The sequence below is a fragment of the Saccopteryx bilineata genome, chromosome 6, assembly GCF_036850765.1.
Source record: "Saccopteryx bilineata isolate mSacBil1 chromosome 6, mSacBil1_pri_phased_curated, whole genome shotgun sequence".
Lineage (NCBI taxonomy): Eukaryota > Metazoa > Chordata > Mammalia > Chiroptera > Emballonuridae > Saccopteryx > Saccopteryx bilineata.
The window spans coordinates 123355344-123375548 of NC_089495.1; the positions used below are offsets into that span (position 1 = coordinate 123355344).

General features: G+C 49.5%; 1 protein-coding gene across 1 annotated transcript; it reads left to right on the forward strand.

The window, feature by feature from the left end:
- Positions 1-11701: 11701 nt before the first annotated feature.
- UBALD2 (UBA like domain containing 2) lies at positions 11702-18002 on the forward strand. Its single transcript, XM_066236373.1, has 3 exons — positions 11702-12119; positions 12460-12522; positions 16948-18002. Exons 1-3 carry the CDS (start codon positions 12000-12002, stop codon positions 17263-17265), a joined length of 501 nt encoding a protein of 166 aa, XP_066092470.1. The 5' UTR covers positions 11702-11999; the 3' UTR covers positions 17266-18002.
- The last annotated feature ends 2203 nt before the right edge of the window (positions 18003-20205 follow it).

Genomic DNA, 20205 nt, shown 5'->3' on the forward strand with positions numbered 1-20205 from the left:
CCTAGGGCCAGGGTATGGGCCCACCCTGGGCTTCAAATTCCCCAGAAAAGCTAGCATTCCCCTTATGGTAATTGCTCAGTAAATAAATGACAGGACAGTTTAAATAGTATGAAGAATAATCATTTTTGAGCAATAACTCCATCCAAGCACTTTTGAATGCATCATCTCATTTAATCTTCACAGCAACCCTAAGAGATAAATGCTATCATTGTTCTCATTTTCTAGATGGAAAACCTGAAGCTCACTCAGTCGAGTGCAGGCAGCAAGAGCTTGCCTGAGTTCATCTGAGTTCAAAGTCCCAGGTCTTACCCAGATTGCCCGACCTACCAGCCTTCACAGGGAGAGCCTGTCCTGGTGCCAGGCCAGACTATTATTCAACAAGCCCTTGACTCTCCATCTCCTTTTGTCTCTGGAAGTCCTGTTGGGCCTTAAACTTCTTTCTGAGAGCTCTGGCAGATGAATAGTCTGCCTTCCCATAGACACTTCAGTGAGCGCTGTGCTTTGTAACTGCCTCCAGGCCTGGACAGACACCCCGCCTCCTTGCGCAATCCCTTCTGACCACTGGGCTCCATCCACAATCTGTTCAGTGGGGCAGCTCAACACTGGAAGCTCAGATCCACTGGATTTGCTCTAAAGAGTCCAAGACCGAGGGCATGTAGGCACAGATGTTGCTGGTGACAAAGCACATTCTGGTGGTTTCCCGACTCTGTTGTGTACAACCAGTTCTCTCATTCTCAGTAAATACTTCCTTCCTCTTTATGGGAAACACTGCCCCGTGTTTATTAACAGCACCTAAGCTTGGCCCAAAGCATGATGATTTCTAAAACCTCAAGAAGCATCTCATCAGAAGCACCAGACTTCTTTAACATCTCCTCTTTTTTCTGAACTCCAGTTAATTTTAATTCTCTATATGACTCTGAGATTTAGAGATAAGCAAATTAAAGATAAACAAGTGAAGATAGGTTCATCCGACTGCCCTGTAGGAGAGCAGCGTGGCCGACATTTAGATGCTGCTAATGTTTAGCAATGATTTTTGGATGTGCAGAGGATTGGCCTTGCTGCCACCTAGAAGTTAGGAGCGGCCCCTTGATTCTTCCGGACAATAAACTGTAAACAGAGTGTACTACCTCCAGGCTAAAGCATTTAATTGCCTGCTCCCATGTTTCAGGTGGTGCCAACGGCCAGCTAGGAAATCTTTTAGGCTTTGTGATCCGTTTTGCAACCACCCAGCTCTACTGTGGCCCAAAAGCAGTCACAGATAATACATAAACAAGTAAGTGTAGCTATGTCCCAATAAAACTTTATATTTACAAAAACAGGCAGCAGCCCAAGGGCTGCATTTTGCCAACTCAGAGCTACAAGACCAGGGAAGTAGATCATTATGTCAGTGCCTCGAGGGCAGTTTTTCTTGAGAGTCACCAGATTGTAGCAAACTTTGTATGGGTTAAAAGTGAGACTTTAGGACTGCATGTTACCTCAACATAGCTTACCCTAACCTGGTTGATTTGAGGAGTCTTCACCATCTTGAGAAATCATGGGCCATTTTTTTGTAGATAAAGGAAATGATACTAACCACTCTCCTTCCCACTGCCCAGAGCAGGTTGACACAAACTCTTGGCTGTCCAAGCTTAGCACTATCTCTCAACACATGCCCCAAATGAGCCTTGCTGTGAACTTTCTTTCCAAGTAGCTCTGTGCTTTGGTTTCCACAGTTTTTTCTTCCAAATATTCTCTTCCTTTTTCTTTCTATCTACCCTATCCCTTCCCAGCTTCAGGAGCCTTCTGGGACTACTTCCTTATGAACTATGATTGCTAGCTTGGACCAGAGTTGCTGTCTGAGGTCATAGAAAAGAAGGGAGCAGCCCTCATAGCAAGTGATCCCTATTGGTCAGGGGCTCTACTGAGCTCATCCCGCAGAGTTAGTGAAGAGAGGAGCTAAGCCCGGCAGAAAGGTGAGTCACTTATTCAATGGAATCAATCTATCACACCCACACGCATTGTTTTGAGATACTCACATATAGGATTATGTGACAAAGAAAATGGAGGAAATGATTAATGCAAATTTAAGTATCACGAGTCTTTCCGAGGAGGAAAGAATATGTATTTGGGGGAGGGTCATGTGAGGGTTTTTTCTTTTCTTTTAAAGATTTTATTTATTGATTTTACAGAGGGGATGGGGAGGAACAAGAAGTATCAGCTCATAGTTGCTTCACTTTAGCTTTTCTTTTCTTATTTTATTTATTTTTTATTTTTTAGTAGAGAAGGGAAGGCAGAGAGACAGACTCTCACATGTGCCCCAACCTGGATCCACCCAGCAAACCCATTAGGTGGTGATGCTCTGCCCATTTGGGGCATTGCTCTGTTGGTCGCAACTGAGCCATTTTTTAGTGCCTGAGGCGAGGCCATGGAGCCATCCTCAGTGTCCAGAGCCAACTCGCTCAAACCACTTGAGACATGGCTGTGGAAAAGGGAGAGAGAGAGAAAGAGAGAGAAGGGGAAGGGACGGTGAAGTAGATAGATGCTCACTTCTCCTGCTTGTTCTGACCGGAAATCAAACCCAGAACTTCCACACTCCTAGCCAATGCTCTACCACTGAGCCAACTGGCCACTTTAGCTTTTCACTGATTGCTTGTCGTATGTGCCTTGACCAGGCAAGCCCAGGGTTTTGAACCAGCAACCTCAAAGTTCCAGGTTGACACTCTCTCCACTGTGCCACCAAAGGCCAGGCAAACGAGGGTTTTCAAAGGTACTAGTCTTGGACTTCTTTTTTGTGTATGTGCCCTGACAGGGGATTGAATGTTCTAACCTAGTGGTCCCCAACCCCCGGGGCCACGGACCGGTACCGGTCCGTGGGCCATTTGGTACCGCTCACAGAGAAAGAATAAATAACTTACATTATTTCCATTTTATTTATATTTAAGTCTGAACGATGTTTTATTTTTAAAAAATGACCAGATTCCCTGTTATATCCGTCTAAGACTCACTCTTGACACTTGTCTCGGTCACGTGATACATTTATCCGTCCCACCCTAAAGGCCAGTCCGTGAAAATATTTTCTGACATTAAACCGGTCCGTGGCCCAAAAAAGGTTGGGGACCACTGTTCTAACCAATGAAACAACCTGGCCAGGGCTCATTTCTCACCTGGGCTTCTTAAGTTCTATGTTGGGTATATGGTGGTATAAAGCCAGTAGCCACAGTCACCATCACAGTCACCTGGCCCATGCAGGTTCACATTGGATTCGGACAGATGGTAATGAAACAATGAAGCCAAGAACTGGTGGGCCATTATCTTTAATCCTAGCTTGCATCCGGCAGGTAAGAAATACACACAGTGGGAAAACACCTCCCTTTTCATTCAGGGATCCTAAAGCCACTGACTTATCCGAGTTTCCTAGAATCAAAGGTTTCTAGCTCGCCAGATTTATTCACCTCTGTTTCCCATCTCCTTCCTTCTCCCTGCACAAACTCTGCACAAACTGCCTTCTCCCTCAGCACTCCCCCATCTTGGTTGCTTCTCCTCCCCGTGGCCTCTCTCTGCTCTCCCCTCTAATGCTAATCTCAGGAACCGAGAGAGAGCAAGCTCCCGGTCTGCCTCTATTTTATAGTGTAGAAATCAAAACCTTTAATCCAATATACAAATAAGGAAGTCTCTGATACAAAGTCACTTCTCTGAGGCATAAATGGGATTCCTCATGAGAGTGCACCACCCCACATCATGCAATCAGTTAAGGGTGTGAGGAAAAGCTTAGTCTTAAAACTAAGCCTCAGGCTATAACCACTCTGCCTACTTACACACTTTCCCACACACCCAATGCAAACTATAAGTGAGCAAACATATATTATATTTAAAAATTTATTTGAGCCTGACCAGGCAGTGGCACAGTGGACAGAACGTCGGACTGGAATGTGGAGGACCTAGGTTTGAGACCCTGAGGTCGCCAGCTTGAATCATCTGGTTTGAACAAAGCTCACCAGCTCGGACCCAAGATTGCTGGCTTGAGCAAGGGGTTACTTAGTCTGCTGAAGGCCCACAGTCAAGGCACATATGAAAAAGCAATCAATGAACAACTAAGGTGTCACAACGAAAACCTGATGATTGATGCTTCTCATCTCTCTTCGTTCCTGTCTGTCCCTATCTATCCCTCTCTCTGAATCTCTCTCTGTCTCTGTAAAAAGAAAAAACAAAACAAAAAAACAAAAAACTTATTTGACCAACAGGTGGCTTTTCATTACTCTTCAAACTGTGCATAGGTTATGCACAAATGCTTATGTATGATATATTTCTAATAAAGGAAAGGGTGGGCCTGACCAGGCAGTGGTGCAGTGGATAGATCATCGAACTGGGATGCGGAAGGACCCAGGTTCGAGACCCCGAGGTCACCAGTTTGAGTGCGGGCTCATCTGGTTTGAGCAAGGCTCACCAGCTTGAGCCCAAGGTCGCTGGCTCTAGCAAGGGGTCACTCATCTGCTATAACCCCGGTGGTCAAGGCACATACGAGAAATCAATCAATGAACAACTAAGGAACTGCGACGAAGAATTGATGCTTCTCATCTCTCTCCCTTCCTGTCTGTCTGTCCCTATCTGTCCCTCTTTCTGTCTCTGCCAAAAATAAAAAAAATAAAGGAAAGGGTGGTCAGGTGGGAAGGTTGCCTCAAACCTTGAATTTAGCAGCTACCACAGCAACAAGCTTCCTGTGTTCTAGACACAAGGGTAGGGCTATAGAGGCCCAGCTCTATGCTGATCAATTCCTGTCCCATTGAGAGGAATTGGCTAAAAACCCAAGTATAAGCCAATAATCAAGGACTCTTAAGAAGGAGGGTCTCTAAGGACCCTCCTTAGAAAGCTGCCTCTCTCCTACCTGTCTCTTCCCCTTGGCAAAGACCCAACCTCTGGTGTCTCTTCAAAAGCATTGCCAGAGACTCACCTATCATGAGACACACTTGGCAACTGGAGGCGCAGCCACCTTATCATTGGGCTGGCAGGTACAGGACAGAGAGTACAAGTCACCAGTGCTGCTTTTGGAAAATGGTATTAACTATGCTGGGAGTGATGTGGCCTTTGTCCCTTGTAAGACCTATGACATTTGATGAAAACATAATCTGGTATAAACCAGCATGAACTTATCTGGCCGGTGACCAGCTTTGATCTTCTTGCTATTTTTTAATTTTAATTTTTATTTATTGATTTTAGAGAGACAGACAGAAACGTTGATCTGTCTGCATGTGACTCAACCAGAGATAGAACCGGCAACCTCTGCATATTGGGACAAAGCTCCAACCAACTGAGCTATCTGGCCAGGGCCAGTCAAGCTTTTATATCTTTTCAGTACCACTGAGGAAGAAGTAAAGGTGGATTCAGGGGATAAATAAGGCTAAAAATAGAATGTGATATTTAAGAGCACCAGCTCTGGGAGCCACCACAAATACCTGGGTGCACATCTCAGCTCTACCCTGAGCTAGCTGAGTGACTTTGAGTAAGTCACTCAACCTTTCTGACTCCACATTTCTCATTTGTTAATTAAGGACATGCACAGTCCTCATATCACTGGGTTGTTGCATTAATTAAGGTAATCAAAAAAGAACTTAGCAGAGCTGGGTTCATAGCATGTTCTCAATAGACACGAATCACAGCTATCACAGAGTAGGATTAGCATTTGCCTGGAGTAGAAGCAGCACTCCTGCATTAAGCCCCTATTTGCTTTAAGGAAAAAGACTAGAAAAAAATTAATGCTTCAAAAGTGGCAAGGGTAGCTCAGCTGGAAAACAAATTGATATTTTCTCTCTCTCTCTCTCTTGCTCTCTTTCTAAAATCAATCAATAAATTCTTTTGAAAAACAGTGGCAAGGTCTACCTAACCCACAATATAGTAGAAATGGCATAAATTTGAAATGAAAAGTAGTAACAAAATTATGTTGCATTAAGCAAACAAAGCTAGCAATAGCATTAGACGTTCATAGCACGCGGGAACTATCCTACCTGTCAGTACCCAAGTCACCACTCCCTGGGCTGACCTTCAGGGAGTGCTGCCTAGGGGCCTGGGTGTTGCTTCTCTCCATTTTATCCTCTTATCTTGGCACTTGCTTCATTTTCCATCTTTTCTCATTCTCTTAATATCTTTCTGCTTCTCCTAACCATATTGTCCCTTTGTCTTGTCATCTTGAAGTAACAGGGAAACTAAAAATAAGAATTCAAAGAAGACTTGACTGACAGTGGTGGCACAGTGGCTAGAGCATTGACCTGGGACCCTGAGGACCCAGATTAGAAACCTGAGGTAGCCAGTTTGAGCACAGGCTTACCAGTTTGAGTATGGGGTCACCAGCTTGAGCACAGGGTCTCCAGCTTGAGTGTAGGATCATCAACATGATCCCACGGTCACTGGTTTGAGCCCAAAGGCTGTTGGCTTGAAGCCCAAGGTCACTGGCTTGAGCTCAAGATTGCTGGCTTGAACAGTGGTCACTGGATTGGCTTGAGCCTCCTGGCCAAGGCATGTATGAGAAAGCAGCCAATGAACAACTAAAGTGCTGCAACTACAAGTTGATGCTTCTCATCATCCCTCTCCCTTCCTGTCTGTCTGTCTCACTCTCTCTCACACACACACACACACACACACACACACAAAAAAAAAAAGTTAGAAGAAAGAGGAAGGAAAGGAAGGGAAGGAGGGGGAGAAAGGAAAGGAACTCTTGGATCAATCAAACCTGATCCAATCCATTGAATTCTATTGCTACCATAAATCAGGCAGGGGCTGTGTGACTTTGCATAGGTTCCTTGCCCTCTCTGGGCTTCTGGCCAATTGAGCATTTCAAGTCAGAGGTGCTATGCAAAGGTATACAAAGTTTCACAAAGAGCCTGCACTTTGTGGGCTTTCCATACCTGAGAGCTCCATTAGGATCCATTAGGGTTAGGGGAGTAACAGAGAGAAAGGAGGGAAAAAGGAATAGAAATAGAATGCACTGCAGAGATGGAGGTTGGGATTATCGGTTCTCCACCCCTCCCCCATGATTGCTTAAGACAACTACTGACCTCTTTCCCCCATGCAGGCTCACTCATTTTCAAGCATTTCCAGTAGAAATCATCCCAGTGTCCTTGATAATTTTGTTTGGAAAGGGCCCTTCTGTAAGCCCCACTGAGGCAACAATTACAACATTAAGGAAGGTAGTATGGTGTAATGGTTAACCACACATTTCTGGAATTAGATTGAACCAATGCCTGACTCCACCAGTTTTTCATTGTGACCTTGGGTAAGCACCTCCTATCTTCTGTGCCTTAACTGTTTCACTTGTGAGCTAGAGTTCTGCTTTGCTGTGAGGACTGAAATGAGTTGATTGACTTTAAACTCTTATGTGCATGGCTTACAGAAAGTGCTTGATAAATGGCAGCTGTTTGTTAGAGTCTGGGTACTATTGCTGGTCTCGGCACCAACTCAGTGACTTCCATTTAAAACATCCTTGTCTCTGGATACCGATGAAATGCTGGCTAAGACTATTTCTTGTTTCAGTTGTTGCATCATAGCTCATTATGTAGTAGACCACTGATGTAATGAGAATTCTGTTCCTTCTGAGGCCACTCTTGTGTTTTATTTGTTGTTAATGGGCATATTTTTATTGCTCTGTCTTACCCGCTGCACATCGTTGTCACAGATCAAAATAATAACACCTTTAGTTAATAATACCTTGCACTTGGGGAGTTGCTTTCATCCCAACATCTCAAATCCCTCTACAAACATGACCTCATTCATTCTCCCTGCACTTCCAAGAGGGGGGGACGTCTACCTTAACTACCCCAAGAAAGGGAAACCCAACCAGATTCCCGGAAGCCAAATTTTTTTTATTATTAGTGTGTGTGTGTGTGTGTGTATTTTTCCAAAGCTGGAAACGGGGAGGCAGTCAGACTCCCGCATGCGCTCAACTGGGATCCACTTGGCATGCCCACCAGAGGGCGATGCTCTGTCCATCTTGGGGCGTTGCTCTGCCACAATCAAAGTCATTCTAGCGCCTGAGGCAGAGGCCACAGAGCCATCCTCAGCGCCCGGGCCAACTTTGCTCCAATGGAGCCTTGGCTGCGGGGGGGGGAAGAGAGAAACATAGAGGAAAGAGAGGGGGAGGGGTGGAGAAGCAGATGGGCACTTCTCCCGTGTGCCCTGGCCGGGAATCGAACCCAGGACTCCTGCACGCCAGGCCGACGCTCTACCACTGAGCCAACCATCCAGGGCCCAGGAAGCCACATTTTTGATTAAGCATTTCTGCCTCACAGCTACAAATCACTAAACCTAGCGTGACCTATGCCCAGAGAAGATAACTATAACCTGAGTCTCTCTGGCTTGGGGGGTCTTGTGTTTCATGCCTCCTCCAGGTGCCCATAGCTGTTCCCTACAAATTATAAACATTTAAAAAAAATTTTTTATTTTAGAGAGAGAGAAAGAAACATAAATTTGTTGTTTCACTTATTTATGCATTGATTAGTTGCTACATGCCGGTGAACCAGGATCAAACCTGCAACCCTGGCATATTGGGACCATGCTCTAACCACTGACCTTCCTGGCCAGGGCACAAGTGGTAAACATAAAATAAACCTTCAGAATAGACTGCCTGGGTATCGAGGAGACAATAGGTTTGGCAATTTGGGCATTTTCAGGACCTTAGTCTTCCTTGAGAATTTTTTACTTAAGACCTAAGGGCTCCCGCACTCTGAAATGCCTCTGTCCAGGTAGGTCCTACTCCTCATGGACCTGGCATGTTGGACACCTGCACGTACTTGTGAAAACTGGAGCCCCAGAATGACAGTACTTCCTTGTTCTAGGGCTGCTTATGAACTCCCTGGCGATATAAGCTGTTGGCTGATCACTTTTGTTTTCACCTTGCAATTACTGGAAGGGAAGAGCTGCAAGCTGTACTTGACTCTCTAGCCACACTCCAGGCTGCAGCCTGTGCACACGTTGGGGTGACCAAGTGTAATTACAGTAAGAGAACTGGGTGTCAGCAGGTAAAAAGCTGACTCATAACCCTTCAAAACAAACAAAAGACTAACTACATGGGATAAACTCATTATAGTGCCAAGACTATTTTTCATCAGTAATAAATATCAGGTGTAATTTTTTATATGGTCAAGTTATTTTTTTTTTAATTTTATTTATTTATTTATTTTTTACAGAGACAGAGTGAATCAGAGAGAGGGATAGACAGGGACAGACAGACAGGAATGGAGAGAGATGAGAAGCATCAGTCATTAGTTTTTCATTGCGCGTTGCAACACCTAGTTGTTCATTGATTGCTTTCTCATACGTGCCTTGACCGTGGGCCTTCAGCAGACTGAGTAACCCCTTGCTGGAGCCAGCGACCTTGGGTTCAAGCTGGTGGGCTTTTGCTCAAATCAGATGAGCCCGCACTCAAGCTGGCGACCTCGGGGTCTCGAACCTGGGTCTTCTGCATCTCAGTCCGATGCTCTATCCACTGCGCCACCGCCTGGTCAGGCTGGTCAAGTTATTTTTTGATGAAGAATTAAATCTACTTTAGGCAAACTCAGAATGGAACTATGGCTTGCTTCCTTCTTAGCCTTAAAATATATTCTGGAATTGTTATTTCAGATCCAAAACATAGTAAGTTTTTCAGAAACAGACATTCTTTTTTTTATTTTTTATTTTTATTTATTCATTTTAGAGAGGAGAGAGAGAGAGAGGCAGAGAGAGAGAGAGGAGAGAGAGAGACGGGAGGAGGAGCTGGAAGCATCAACTCCCATATATGCCTTGACCCGGCAAGCCCAGGGTTTCGAACCGCCGACCTCAGCATTTCCAGGTCGACGCTTTATCCACTGCGCCACCACAGCTCAGGCCAGAAACAGATATTCTTTTTTTTTTTTTCTTTTGTATTTTTCCGAAGCTAGAAAAGGGGAGAGACAGTCAGACAGACTCCCGCATGCGCCCTACCGGGATCAACCCAGCACGCCCACCAGAGGCGAAGCTCTGCCCACCAAGGCATCGCTCTGCCACGACCAGAGCCACTCTAGCGCCTGGGGCAGAGGCCAAGGAGCCATCCCCAGCGCCTGGGCCATCTTTGCTCCAATGGAGCCTCGGCTGCGGGAGGGGAAGAGAGAGACAGAGAGGAAGGAGAGGGGGAGGGGTGGAGAAGCAGATGGGCGCTTCTCCTGTGTGCCCTGGCCGGGAATCAAACCCGGGACTTCTGCACGCCAGGCTGACGCTCTACCACGGAGCAAACCGGCCAGGGCGAAACAGACATTCTAACAGTGAATCCCTAGCAATATTACCTTCCTAAATTCTCTGCCCCTTCCTCAGTCTGCTTAAACTCCCAGTTCTTCATCCACCCCCATAATTCTCAAATGCAGCCCTGAAGGTCAAATCCCAATCCAGAACGCTATGAACAAGCTTTGTTTTTAAATGACTAGATTGAAAGCCAGTACCTGTGTAACACTTTCTATTTTAAAAGATGGTAGAAATTAAATATTTGGTTAAGTCAATTAATTTAAGAAAAAATAAATCCTGGGTTTAGGATATAGTGACTGAGAAAATATTTTTTTCCTTGTAATTATATTTAGTGTTTATTAACATTGGCTTACACTTTCAGAGAGTAAAATTTTGGTCTAAAAATGTAAAAAAAAATACTACTTGGCTTTTGGAGTGGGTAGTGACTAATAGGAAGCATGAAAGTAAGATGACCCTTTTTTACAATGAAAAGGACAAAAATAAACTGAAGAAAATATTGTAAATAAAAGAAACATTTTATTCATTGCAACAATACACTATATGATAAATGCATAATAAAAACATTTGTAATATTTTATATTATAATTATGCTTACATGCCTATATTAATTTTTAATAATTGTAAGAAAAAAGTACTCATTTAAATACAAATATGTCACATCACACGCAATGGTTCGACTCTGCATTGATTGAATACAGACATTTACAGATTAGTCTTCCAATATCAAAAAGGAGGACATATAGGAGGATACCTTTCAAGGGAGGACGAACTTACAAAAGAACTGTCCTCCCTAAAGGAGGACCATTGGTCACCTTAAAAGGGGTACGTTGCCTGACCTGTGGTGGCACAGTGGATAAAAGCGTTGACCCGGAATACTGGGGTCGCCGGTTCAAATCCCTGGGCTTGCCCGGTCAAGGCACATATGGGAGTTGAAGCTTCCTGCTCCTCCCCTTCTTCTCTCTCTCTCTCTCTCTCTCTCCCCCCTCTAAAATGAATAAATAAATAAAAATAATTTTTAAAAAAGGGGTACGTTATATTTCACTAAAAGGCTTAAAAAATTGAGTTGCTTGAAAGATTTTAAAAAATAATCTTGAGACTTGAGCAGCTGCAAAGTCTCTGTTTTCTATTTTGATCATTCTGTTTCTCGAGATGACCACATCTATCAGAGGAAATGAGTCAAAGCCATTCTGTCTTGCTTTTCCAGATGAGCATGTTCAGTTTCAATGAAGTAATGAATGAACTTGTACGCACCACCCCCAAGTCTACAACACTAAACAGAGGGGCCTGGGCCAATCAGCAGGCAGTCAAGGTTTTCAAGTTGAGTTCAAACAGGCCCAAGGAAGACCAATCAGCGCGCGCGGCTCCGCCCCAAACTCCTGACCGTGACCAACCATGAGCCCGGACGAGCCAAAACACAGCGGCCGGCCAATGCCGGGACGCTCCACGGCCGCCGTCCTCCGCCAATGGGCGCGGCAGGGCAAAAACAGAAACAGTGCGAGTCCACAGGCCGTAGGATTCGAACCGAACGTCTGCTCGGAGCCGGGAGCTGGCCGAGCGGCGCGGGCCAATCAGCGGCGGCGGCTCGCGGCCCCCGAACGTTGGGACACAGCCCCGCCCCGCGCTGTTGTTTGTGTGTCGGCGCCCTCGGGAGCCGGACCACAACACTGGCCCGTCGGACGGCGGGGCGGCGAGGGACTGGAGGCCGCGGGCGGCGGTGAGCGCGAGCCGAGGGCGGCCAGCCTCCCGCGGCCACCGAGCCCGATTGCTTGCCGACCGGAGCCATGTCGGTGAACATGGATGAGCTGCGACACCAGGTTATGATCAACCAGTTCGTGCTGGCCGCGGGCTGTGCGGCCGACCAGGCGAAGCAGCTGCTGCAGGCGGCCCACTGGCAGTTCGAGGTGCGTACGGGCCAGAACGAAAGCGCCCGGCCGGCTCCGGCCCCCGGGGTGGGGGCGCAGGCGCAGGCCGGGATGCCCAGCCGCGCACCGCGATGGCGGGGGGAGCTCTATTTATATCTCCCGTAAGGCGATCCGGGGCAGCGAGGTGGGACGCGGGGCTCTGCCACGGGTACCCCTGCGCGCGGCCCAGGCATGCCTCTTGAGAGATGCGGCCAGCCGGCCGGCGGAAGGGTCGAGCCGGCGGCTTGAGCGCAGAGGTGTGGACCTTAAGAGGCCGGCCGGCCGGTAGGCTTCCTGCCTGGTTTGGTTAACTGCCTCCCTGTCGCTTTGTTTGTCGCAGACCGCCCTGAGCACGTTTTTCCAAGAAACCAACATTCCCAATAGCCATCACCACCACCAGATGGTAAGTGTGGCCGGGACTGGCAGGAGGGCGGGACTCGCCTGGGACCGCAGTCCCCGCGCCTAAGGCGCGGGCCGGGGGCCGCTGTCAGCCGCGGGCGGTGACAGCCATGTTGCCGGGGAGCGCCGCGCCGCGATGTAAACAAAGAGCCAAAATGTCTTCCAGGAAAGAGCGGCTCCCGGCCAGCTGGCTCGCCCAACTTTGTGGTCCGGCGTCCTGTGTGTCTCGACCTAAAGCCATGTGCCCGGGGCCCTCCCCGGGGCGAGGGGGTAGGAGGGAGGCGAGGTTGGCCTGAGGAGTCTCCAGGTGGCAGGGAATGGGGAGGCGGCTCGGATAAGGACTAGACGTCGGGGGGAGGGGGCTGGGAGCCCAGTGAAGGGAGGACCCCGAGGGGCTGCGAGCTGGGGCGTCAGTTTATGGGGAGCCCCTTCTTGCTGTTGGGCTGGCAGCCCCTCATCCAAACAACTCAGCTCTACAGGGAACAGGAAAGGGATAAATCTACCCTGGCTGGGGACTGTGCCTGACCCGACCCGGGGAGGTATGTTCTCTCTTTCCTGTTTATGGAAAAAGGATATACCCTGAGCATGGAGGACATACAGCTTTTGACAAGAAAATGCTAAGAATTTGCTTTAAATCTCAGTATGTGAACTTGGGTAAGTGCAGAGACAGAGGTGATTCAGGGCTGGACTTGCTTTCAGCTTTCCCAGCTGGCCCCCCAGGCCTGAGCCTTTGCCTTTGCCTTCCTGAACGTGAGGTAACTGCTTCCCACGGACTTAGGACATCCTTTCCACTTTATTCCTTCTTTTTTTTTTTTTTTCTTTTTTGTATTTTTGTATTTATCCAAAGTTAGAAATGGGGAGGCAGTCAGACAGACTCCCACATGCACCGGACCGGGGTCCACCCGGCACGCCCACCAGGGGGCGATGCTATGCCCATCTGGGGCATCGCTCTGTTAGGGTTGGAGCCATTCTAGTGCCTGAGGTAGAGGCCATAGAGCCATCCTCAGCGCCCGGGCCAACTTTGCTCCAATGGAGCCCTGGCTGCGGGAGAGGAAGAGAGAGACAGAGAGAAAGGGGAGATGGAGAAGCAGATGGGCGCTTCTTCTATGTGCCCTGACCAGGAATCAAACCCAGGACTGCCACACGCCAGGCCGATGCTCTACTGCTGAGCCAACCAGCCAGGGCCTGTTCTTTTTTGTTCCAAATTATAATGGAAAGTTTATTTAGAAAGTTACTGAGGTAGTAGAAGGGCCCTGGGAACTTAGGAAAGAGAAGGGCAGAGGTAACTCACCTGGGGGGAAGGAGAGGGAGAAGTGAAAGGTAGAGACCTTTCCACTTCAGAGATTTGAATGCCTTGTCTTCCCTACCCCCCTAGTTACCCCTCTATCCCTGCTGGGGGAGGAGGGAGGAGTGACTGTCCCCAGACCTAGGGATTGTAAAACATTATTCCTGGGAGATCTGTTATGGCTTCTGGAGTGCATTTTTGACACTTGGTGTCCTTGCCCATGACTCCCTTTTCAGAGCTGCCACCTTACCAGATAGTTCCTCTGCTGTGTCTTGTTCTTGTTGCCTTGTTTTCATCTAGTTGCAAAGGACAAATAGAGATGGGTCTGTCTTAACCTTTTAACCAGCTTTTTCTTGGAATAGCACATGCAATACGTAAATCAAAAACAAAATCACATTGGAATATGATGAAAGAACTATGCTGCTTACAGGGCTGTGGCTGCTAAGGCCAGGCTCTTCATAACTCAAGAAGGGTTGTCTCTGGTAGACACTCCCCTGCACCTGACCATGGGAAAGCTCTGGCTCTCACCTTGCAGTGGGAGCCTGGGAGCACCCTGCCTCCCCCTCCTCTCAAAAGGGCTCTGTGATGCTGGGACAGGGAGCCTCGGTGAGAGTTGGAACTGCAGGTCCCTTTAGGTCCTGTTGCTCCTTATTTGCAAATTCCAAAGTATTGTAATCCTTTTGAAGCTTCCTTCCCTTGAGGCAGGTTTTGGGTTGTGTAACAGACCTTACAATCAGTGTATCTATCCATCAGTGCACCAAGTATTGACTACCTGATCAGCCCAGTAGAGAACACCCTGCCTGCAAAGAGTCAGTCATTTTTAAAGACAATAAATTAAAGGAAAAAGTTAAATAAAAGTAAAAAGTGATAGCGTATAGCATTATCCAAAGTGATCCAGGCACGAGTAATTGAGAAGTGGTTGTCCGGTAGGTTACTGTACATTCATGTGGTTGGAGGTACCTTCTCAGAAAGGAGGACTCCTGCATTGAATTGGGAGGGGCAGAAAGGGGAGAAAGGCCCCTAGACTGGAAGCTGTAGGACCTGGGCAGGGTGCTGTGGACATGGTGTGCTTGGGAGCTAGAAAGCTCCATCCAAGTTGTTAGAAGCACAGAGCTGGAGGGACCTGTAGAGCATCTGGTCTGGACCCCTGATCTTACAGGTGCAGAGTGTTAAGGAACTTGGCCAAATTCACTCAGACAGGCGGGCATGGAGTGGCTGTTTCAGGAGCCAGTCCACACACACGCACACGTGCACACACACGTGAACTGGGGAAGTTGGTCACGATGCTGTGATGCAGTTGGCTTCTGCCCCCACACCCCATTCATTGTTTCCTGCTGCAGAGAAGTCAGGCCTGGGGTGGTGGGTGGGGGTGGGGAATAGTGAAGGGAGGAGGGAAATGGGTGGCTGCCCTGGATGAAGACAATGGTTGGAGCTTCCTAGCTGCTGATACGCACTGGACCCAACCAGACCGGCCCAGTTAACTTGGTGGGGTGCTCCTTGCTTTCTGTTTCTGACTGGGGTTTAACTGCAGAGCTGTGAAAAAGCTCCCTCTCTGCCAGGTGAAGAGTCCTGAAATCTTGCTCCCCCAACTCCTGCCTGGAGGAGGGGCTGATGTTGTTAAAATTAGGAGAAATTCAAAGATGGCCTCCCGTGGCTTCCTGGCAAAGGCAGAAGCTTTGATGAGGTAGAACCAACTAACTTTGTGTAGGCCCTCTCTGCTGTCTCTTCCCCATATCCCTGGTGAGATGTCCCTGATGAGGGTGGATGGTACCTTCATCCCCCTCTACTGCAGGGTTGGGGACCCTGCAGTCCCTAATGTTCATAAGGAGAGGACCAGTTCCAGCCCCCCACTCTAGCCTCTGTCCTTGTCTCAAATCAGAAATAACATGGAATAGTGAGGAGTTTGGGGCTCCCAGGGTAGTGGCAGAAGACAGCAGATGATGGGATAACCCCCAGGAAGAGGGCTGAGAGAGGCTGAGCAGCTGTTCTGCCAGACTCTGGCCAAGAGTAGCAAGGAGGGAGATGCCGGGGACACAGGTAACCAAAATCTCTGGTTTTAGTCCTTGTAGAGTCCAAGCATGAAGTTGCACCTGACTCTGCATATGATGAGTGGGGCTGAGCAGAGGTTACAAGCTTGGGCCTATGGATCAACTTCTCAATTAAGAGCCCGCAGTGGGTGGGTTTTTGGTCAAGTGACTTGAGGTCCGGGCCTCAGTTTCCTCATCTATAGAAAATAATGGAGCCTGACCAGGCAGTGGTGCAGTGGATAGAGCGTTGGACTGGGACGCAGAGGACCCAGGTTCGAGACCCCGAGGTCACCAGCTTGAGCACGGGCTCATCTGGTTTGAACAAAGCTCACCAGCTTGGACTCAAGGTCGCTGGCTTGAACAAGGGGTTACTCGGTCTGCTGTAGCCCCCCGGTCAAGGCACATATGAGAAAGCAATCAATGAACAACTAAGGTGTCGTGACAAAAAACTAATGATTGATGCTTCTCATTTCTCTCCGTTTCGTTCCTTCTGTCTGTCCCTATGTATCCCTCTCTCTGATTCTCTCTCTTTCTCTGTAAAAAAAAAAAAAGAAAATAATGGAAATGACCTAGCAACATTGTAAGAAGTGAGCTATTGCTGGCTGGTTGCTAAGGCGGAATGAAGCCAGCACTGAGAAAGGACGGCTTCTCCAAGGCTGGCCTGGGAGACAGACCTGGATCTGGCTGCCTCCCTTGACTAACAGCCTCGAAACATCGAAGGCCAGATTATTGAGGGGGCCAGCTGGTTTCTTACCCAGGGTAAGGCTAAGCAGTGGTGTCATGGGCTGCTCTCTTGTCCTAGCTTTAATCTGACACCCCAGCTTCTGGCTGGAATTAACCATTCTGGCTCTCCTCAGGGTTCATTACTGAGCACCATGCATCACTCTTTGGTTTTGATTAAAATTGTCAGGTTTATCCTTATTTTTTGTTCCTATTGGCTCAGGGCGAGAGGGGTGCTTTTGTCATGTTGAAACTGCTTGGTGAACTGGCAAATGGGAATAAAGGAGGAGTCAGCCTGGGTGAGCCCCATGGAGGCTCCCTGGGGCCACGGAGTGTGGCTCAGAGTCAGGGGGCCTGGGCAGACAGTCTTCCTGACACCTGTATTCTCTCTGAGCAGATGTGCACCCCCAGCAACACACCAGCCACGCCACCCAACTTCCCCGATGCCCTGGCCATGTTCTCCAAGCTTCGTACCTCCGAGAGCCTGCAGAGTAGCAACAGCACCATGACGGCCATGGCCTGCTCCCCCCCTGCAAACTTCAGCCCCTTCTGGGCTTCATCCCCACCCAGCCACCAGGCCACCTGGATCCCACCCTCCTCCCCAACGGCCCACAGCTTCCACCACCTCCACCACCCACAGTCCACATGGCCCCCTGGAGCGCAGCAGGGGGGCACCCAGCAGAAAGCCATGGCTGCGGTGGATGGCCAGAGATGAGACTGGACGCCGCACAGGCTGGGCTGGGGCTGGGGGCCGTCTGGGGTCGTGGGGACACGAGAGGGCTGGGGTTAAGGGGACTGGGGTAGGCAGGGGTTTCTTGAAGTTCGCACTGGAAAATTTTATAAAGGAATTTTGGGGGTGGGGGGATGGTAAACTTCTGGAGCCACTTGGGACTTTCAGGAGTTTGTCTTCAGGCAAGTTTTTTCTGTTTTTAATATATAACTATAATATATAAATATATAAATATAACTAATGTATATAAATGGAGCTGGCTGGCTGGGGTATTGGGGGAAGATCCTATCCTCCCCTATACTCAGCATCCCTTCCTCCGCCCCAGGCCTGGGGTAGGTGCTGCAAAGCCAGGTGGCATGAAAGTGCAGGCACAAGGTGTCTGCTCCTGCCTCATTTCAAAGGTCGTGCCTTCTGGAATGGGGAGAAGAGGACCACTGCAAGTAGTGGCTGCAGGAGGGCCTCCCAGAGCTGCTGGTGGCCAAAGGTGTGGGGGCCTCTTTGCCATCACAAGACAGCCCCTACCCCATTTAGCAGTTGGGACTGAAGAGCCAGCAAGGGGGAGAGGCCTGGGCTCTGCCTCACTCTGGCCTGCCTCTCCCACTGTGTCCTGGCTGAGCAGATGGTGGAGTGGAGGGCTTGCCTTTGGATTTTGTTCCCAAATCAATCATTTCACAAGGGTGAAATTTTAATTTAAAAACTTAAAAAGAGACTTTTCTAACTTCCCTGGTCTGCGGTGCCTTTATTTGTCTTGGTACAGAAAGCTCCTTGGGCAGAGGGGCAGTTGGGGGTGGGGACAGGACCAAGGGGGTGATAGGACAGGTTGGTTCAGTTGGGGAGGGGAGGGGAGGGGAGGGGAGGGAAAAGGAAGGATGGGGCCTGATTTGTTTACTGTGACCCTCTCCTTGACCTTGCTTTTGTTGCCCATTACAGGTTGGGCTCAGCCCTGCAGCCGTGGCCTTCATCTATGTTGGGGGGAGCACCCTTTCCACCTGGTGGCCTGAGGGCAGCTCCACCCTTTGCCAGGTTCCCCAGGCCTCTTCCAACTAGGGCCATCTCTGCTCTGCTGTTCCTGCCCTTGGCCTCCTTCCTCTGGGGTAGCCTGTCATGTGCATGTCCCGTGGCCATGACCCCAAAGATCAACCAAGGCTGTCAGGGAGCCCCAGAAGATAGAGTGGGCTTCACAGGGATTCTGTTCTCACCTTCCCCCACAGCCTGCAGCCCTTGGAGCTGAGGCAGGGAGCAGCTCCTGGCCCAGCAGGGTCCTTTCTCAGCTTCTCAGGGGCAGGGTGTAGGTGGGTGAGGAACCTACTCACTGGCCATGGGGCTGGCCCCAGGGATGGGATTCTTCCATGAGCCTCTGGCCCAAAGTAAAGTGACACTTGAGAAGGGCCCTACCTAGCATGCCAAACCATACTCCCCTGGGGCTTCTGTCTCAAGCTTGCAGTGGAGCCCCACTGCAGGGGTGAGGGTGGCACAGCTGCCCCCCAGTCCCTCTGCATGTGTCCTTGGGTGCTGGGTTTGCCCTTTCAGTTTTGTTTCCTGGTTGGAAACCCCTAAGGCTCCTCCCACCCTCATCCCTGACCCTGCCCACCTGTGCTTTCCCAGGCTGGAAGGGACAGCCCCTTGGTGTGTGGGTGGTCGTGCTAGGACATAGGCTGCATCCACTCCCATGGTTAGGGCATCGGGCCCAGGTGCAGAGTTTGTTATCCTGTCTCTCCTTGTCCTGTGGGTATGAGGGAAGTCTGGGTACAGAGGGCTGACCTGTCCCTGCGGCTTCTCACTGCCAAGCTGGTGCATTTGGATTCTAGGCCTGGGACCTGACATTACTCAGGGAGGGTGAGAGAAATAGGAGCCCAGGCAGGAACAGGAGGGGCGGCCCTGGCTATGCCTCCTGCTTGCAGAGGTGGAAGCACCAGGATGGGAGTACCCACTGGGACCCAGAATGCAGACTGCCCCTGCCATCTGGCCTGAGTGCTCTGTCATTACTTAAAGATGAATGGGAGCTTGGAAGTTGGGGAAAGAAGGGGCAAGTCCCCTGCAGGGAGCACTTGCCTTACCTACACACCCTGGCTACTCTGCCCTCCACCCACACGGAAGGGACTGGGGAGAAACCCTTTTCTGGGCTGCTTCCTGCCACCCTTTCCTATATGATTCTGTCACCTTGCCTCTCACACCCTAGAGTAGGTCTCTTGCCCCAGACATTGCTTTCCCATGGGGGCTGGGAGATAGGGACTGGGGTTGGGGGATACCCACCTTTGAGGAGGGAGCCAATGAGAACAGACCTGAAGGCACAAAACTGTTTCAGTGACTTTAGAGGCCTCAGTGTGGGGGCAGTTCGGCCTTGTCCCTGGGGCTTTGATTGGGGATGAGGTCTTGTCCCTTAACAGTTGCTGCACCTGCCTGAACCCAACCATACTCCTGTCCCTCTGTCCCCTCCAACCTGCCAAGACCTTTAGCACAGAGGACTCAGCAGTGAGTCCTGTTAGGATCAGTGGAGAAAAGCAGTTGGAACTGCATGGGCTGGAGCAGGACAAGGCCAGGCTTCCAGGACGCAAACTTTCCTATCTTTTGCAAGATTGGAAGGAGAAGGGAACAGGGGCTGCCCAGCCCAGGCAGCCCCTGTGTCTGAGCCGTCCTGACTCTTCAGGGTAAGCTGCAGAGGACCTCAGACCGAAACCTCCCCAGGTGGCTAATGGCAGTGCTCCCTGGGCTCTGTGCCAGAAGCTGGGTACTGCCCTGAGTCAGCAGCGGGTAGCTGCCGCCCTCACCTTCCCTCCAAGGTGCAGCTTGCCATGGACACCGCGTGTTCTAAGACAGGAAGGCAGGGCTGTGGCCAGGGAAGGCAGCAGCCCAGGTCTAGCTGAGGTCAGGGAAGAGCTAGTAGAAGTGAGCGCAGGCCCTACACAGGCCCACCAGTTCCCAGAC

Coding starts and splice junctions, on each gene's coding strand:
- UBALD2 (XM_066236373.1), top strand. CDS start 12,000: ATGTCGGTGAACATGGATGAGCTGCGACACCAGGTTATGATCAACCAG. Junction 12,120..12,459: donor CGGCCCACTGGCAGTTCGAG/GTGCGTACGGGC, acceptor TGTTTGTCGCAG/ACCGCCCTGAGCACGTTTTT. Junction 12,523..16,947: donor GCCATCACCACCACCAGATG/GTAAGTGTGGCC, acceptor CTCTCTGAGCAG/ATGTGCACCCCCAGCAACAC.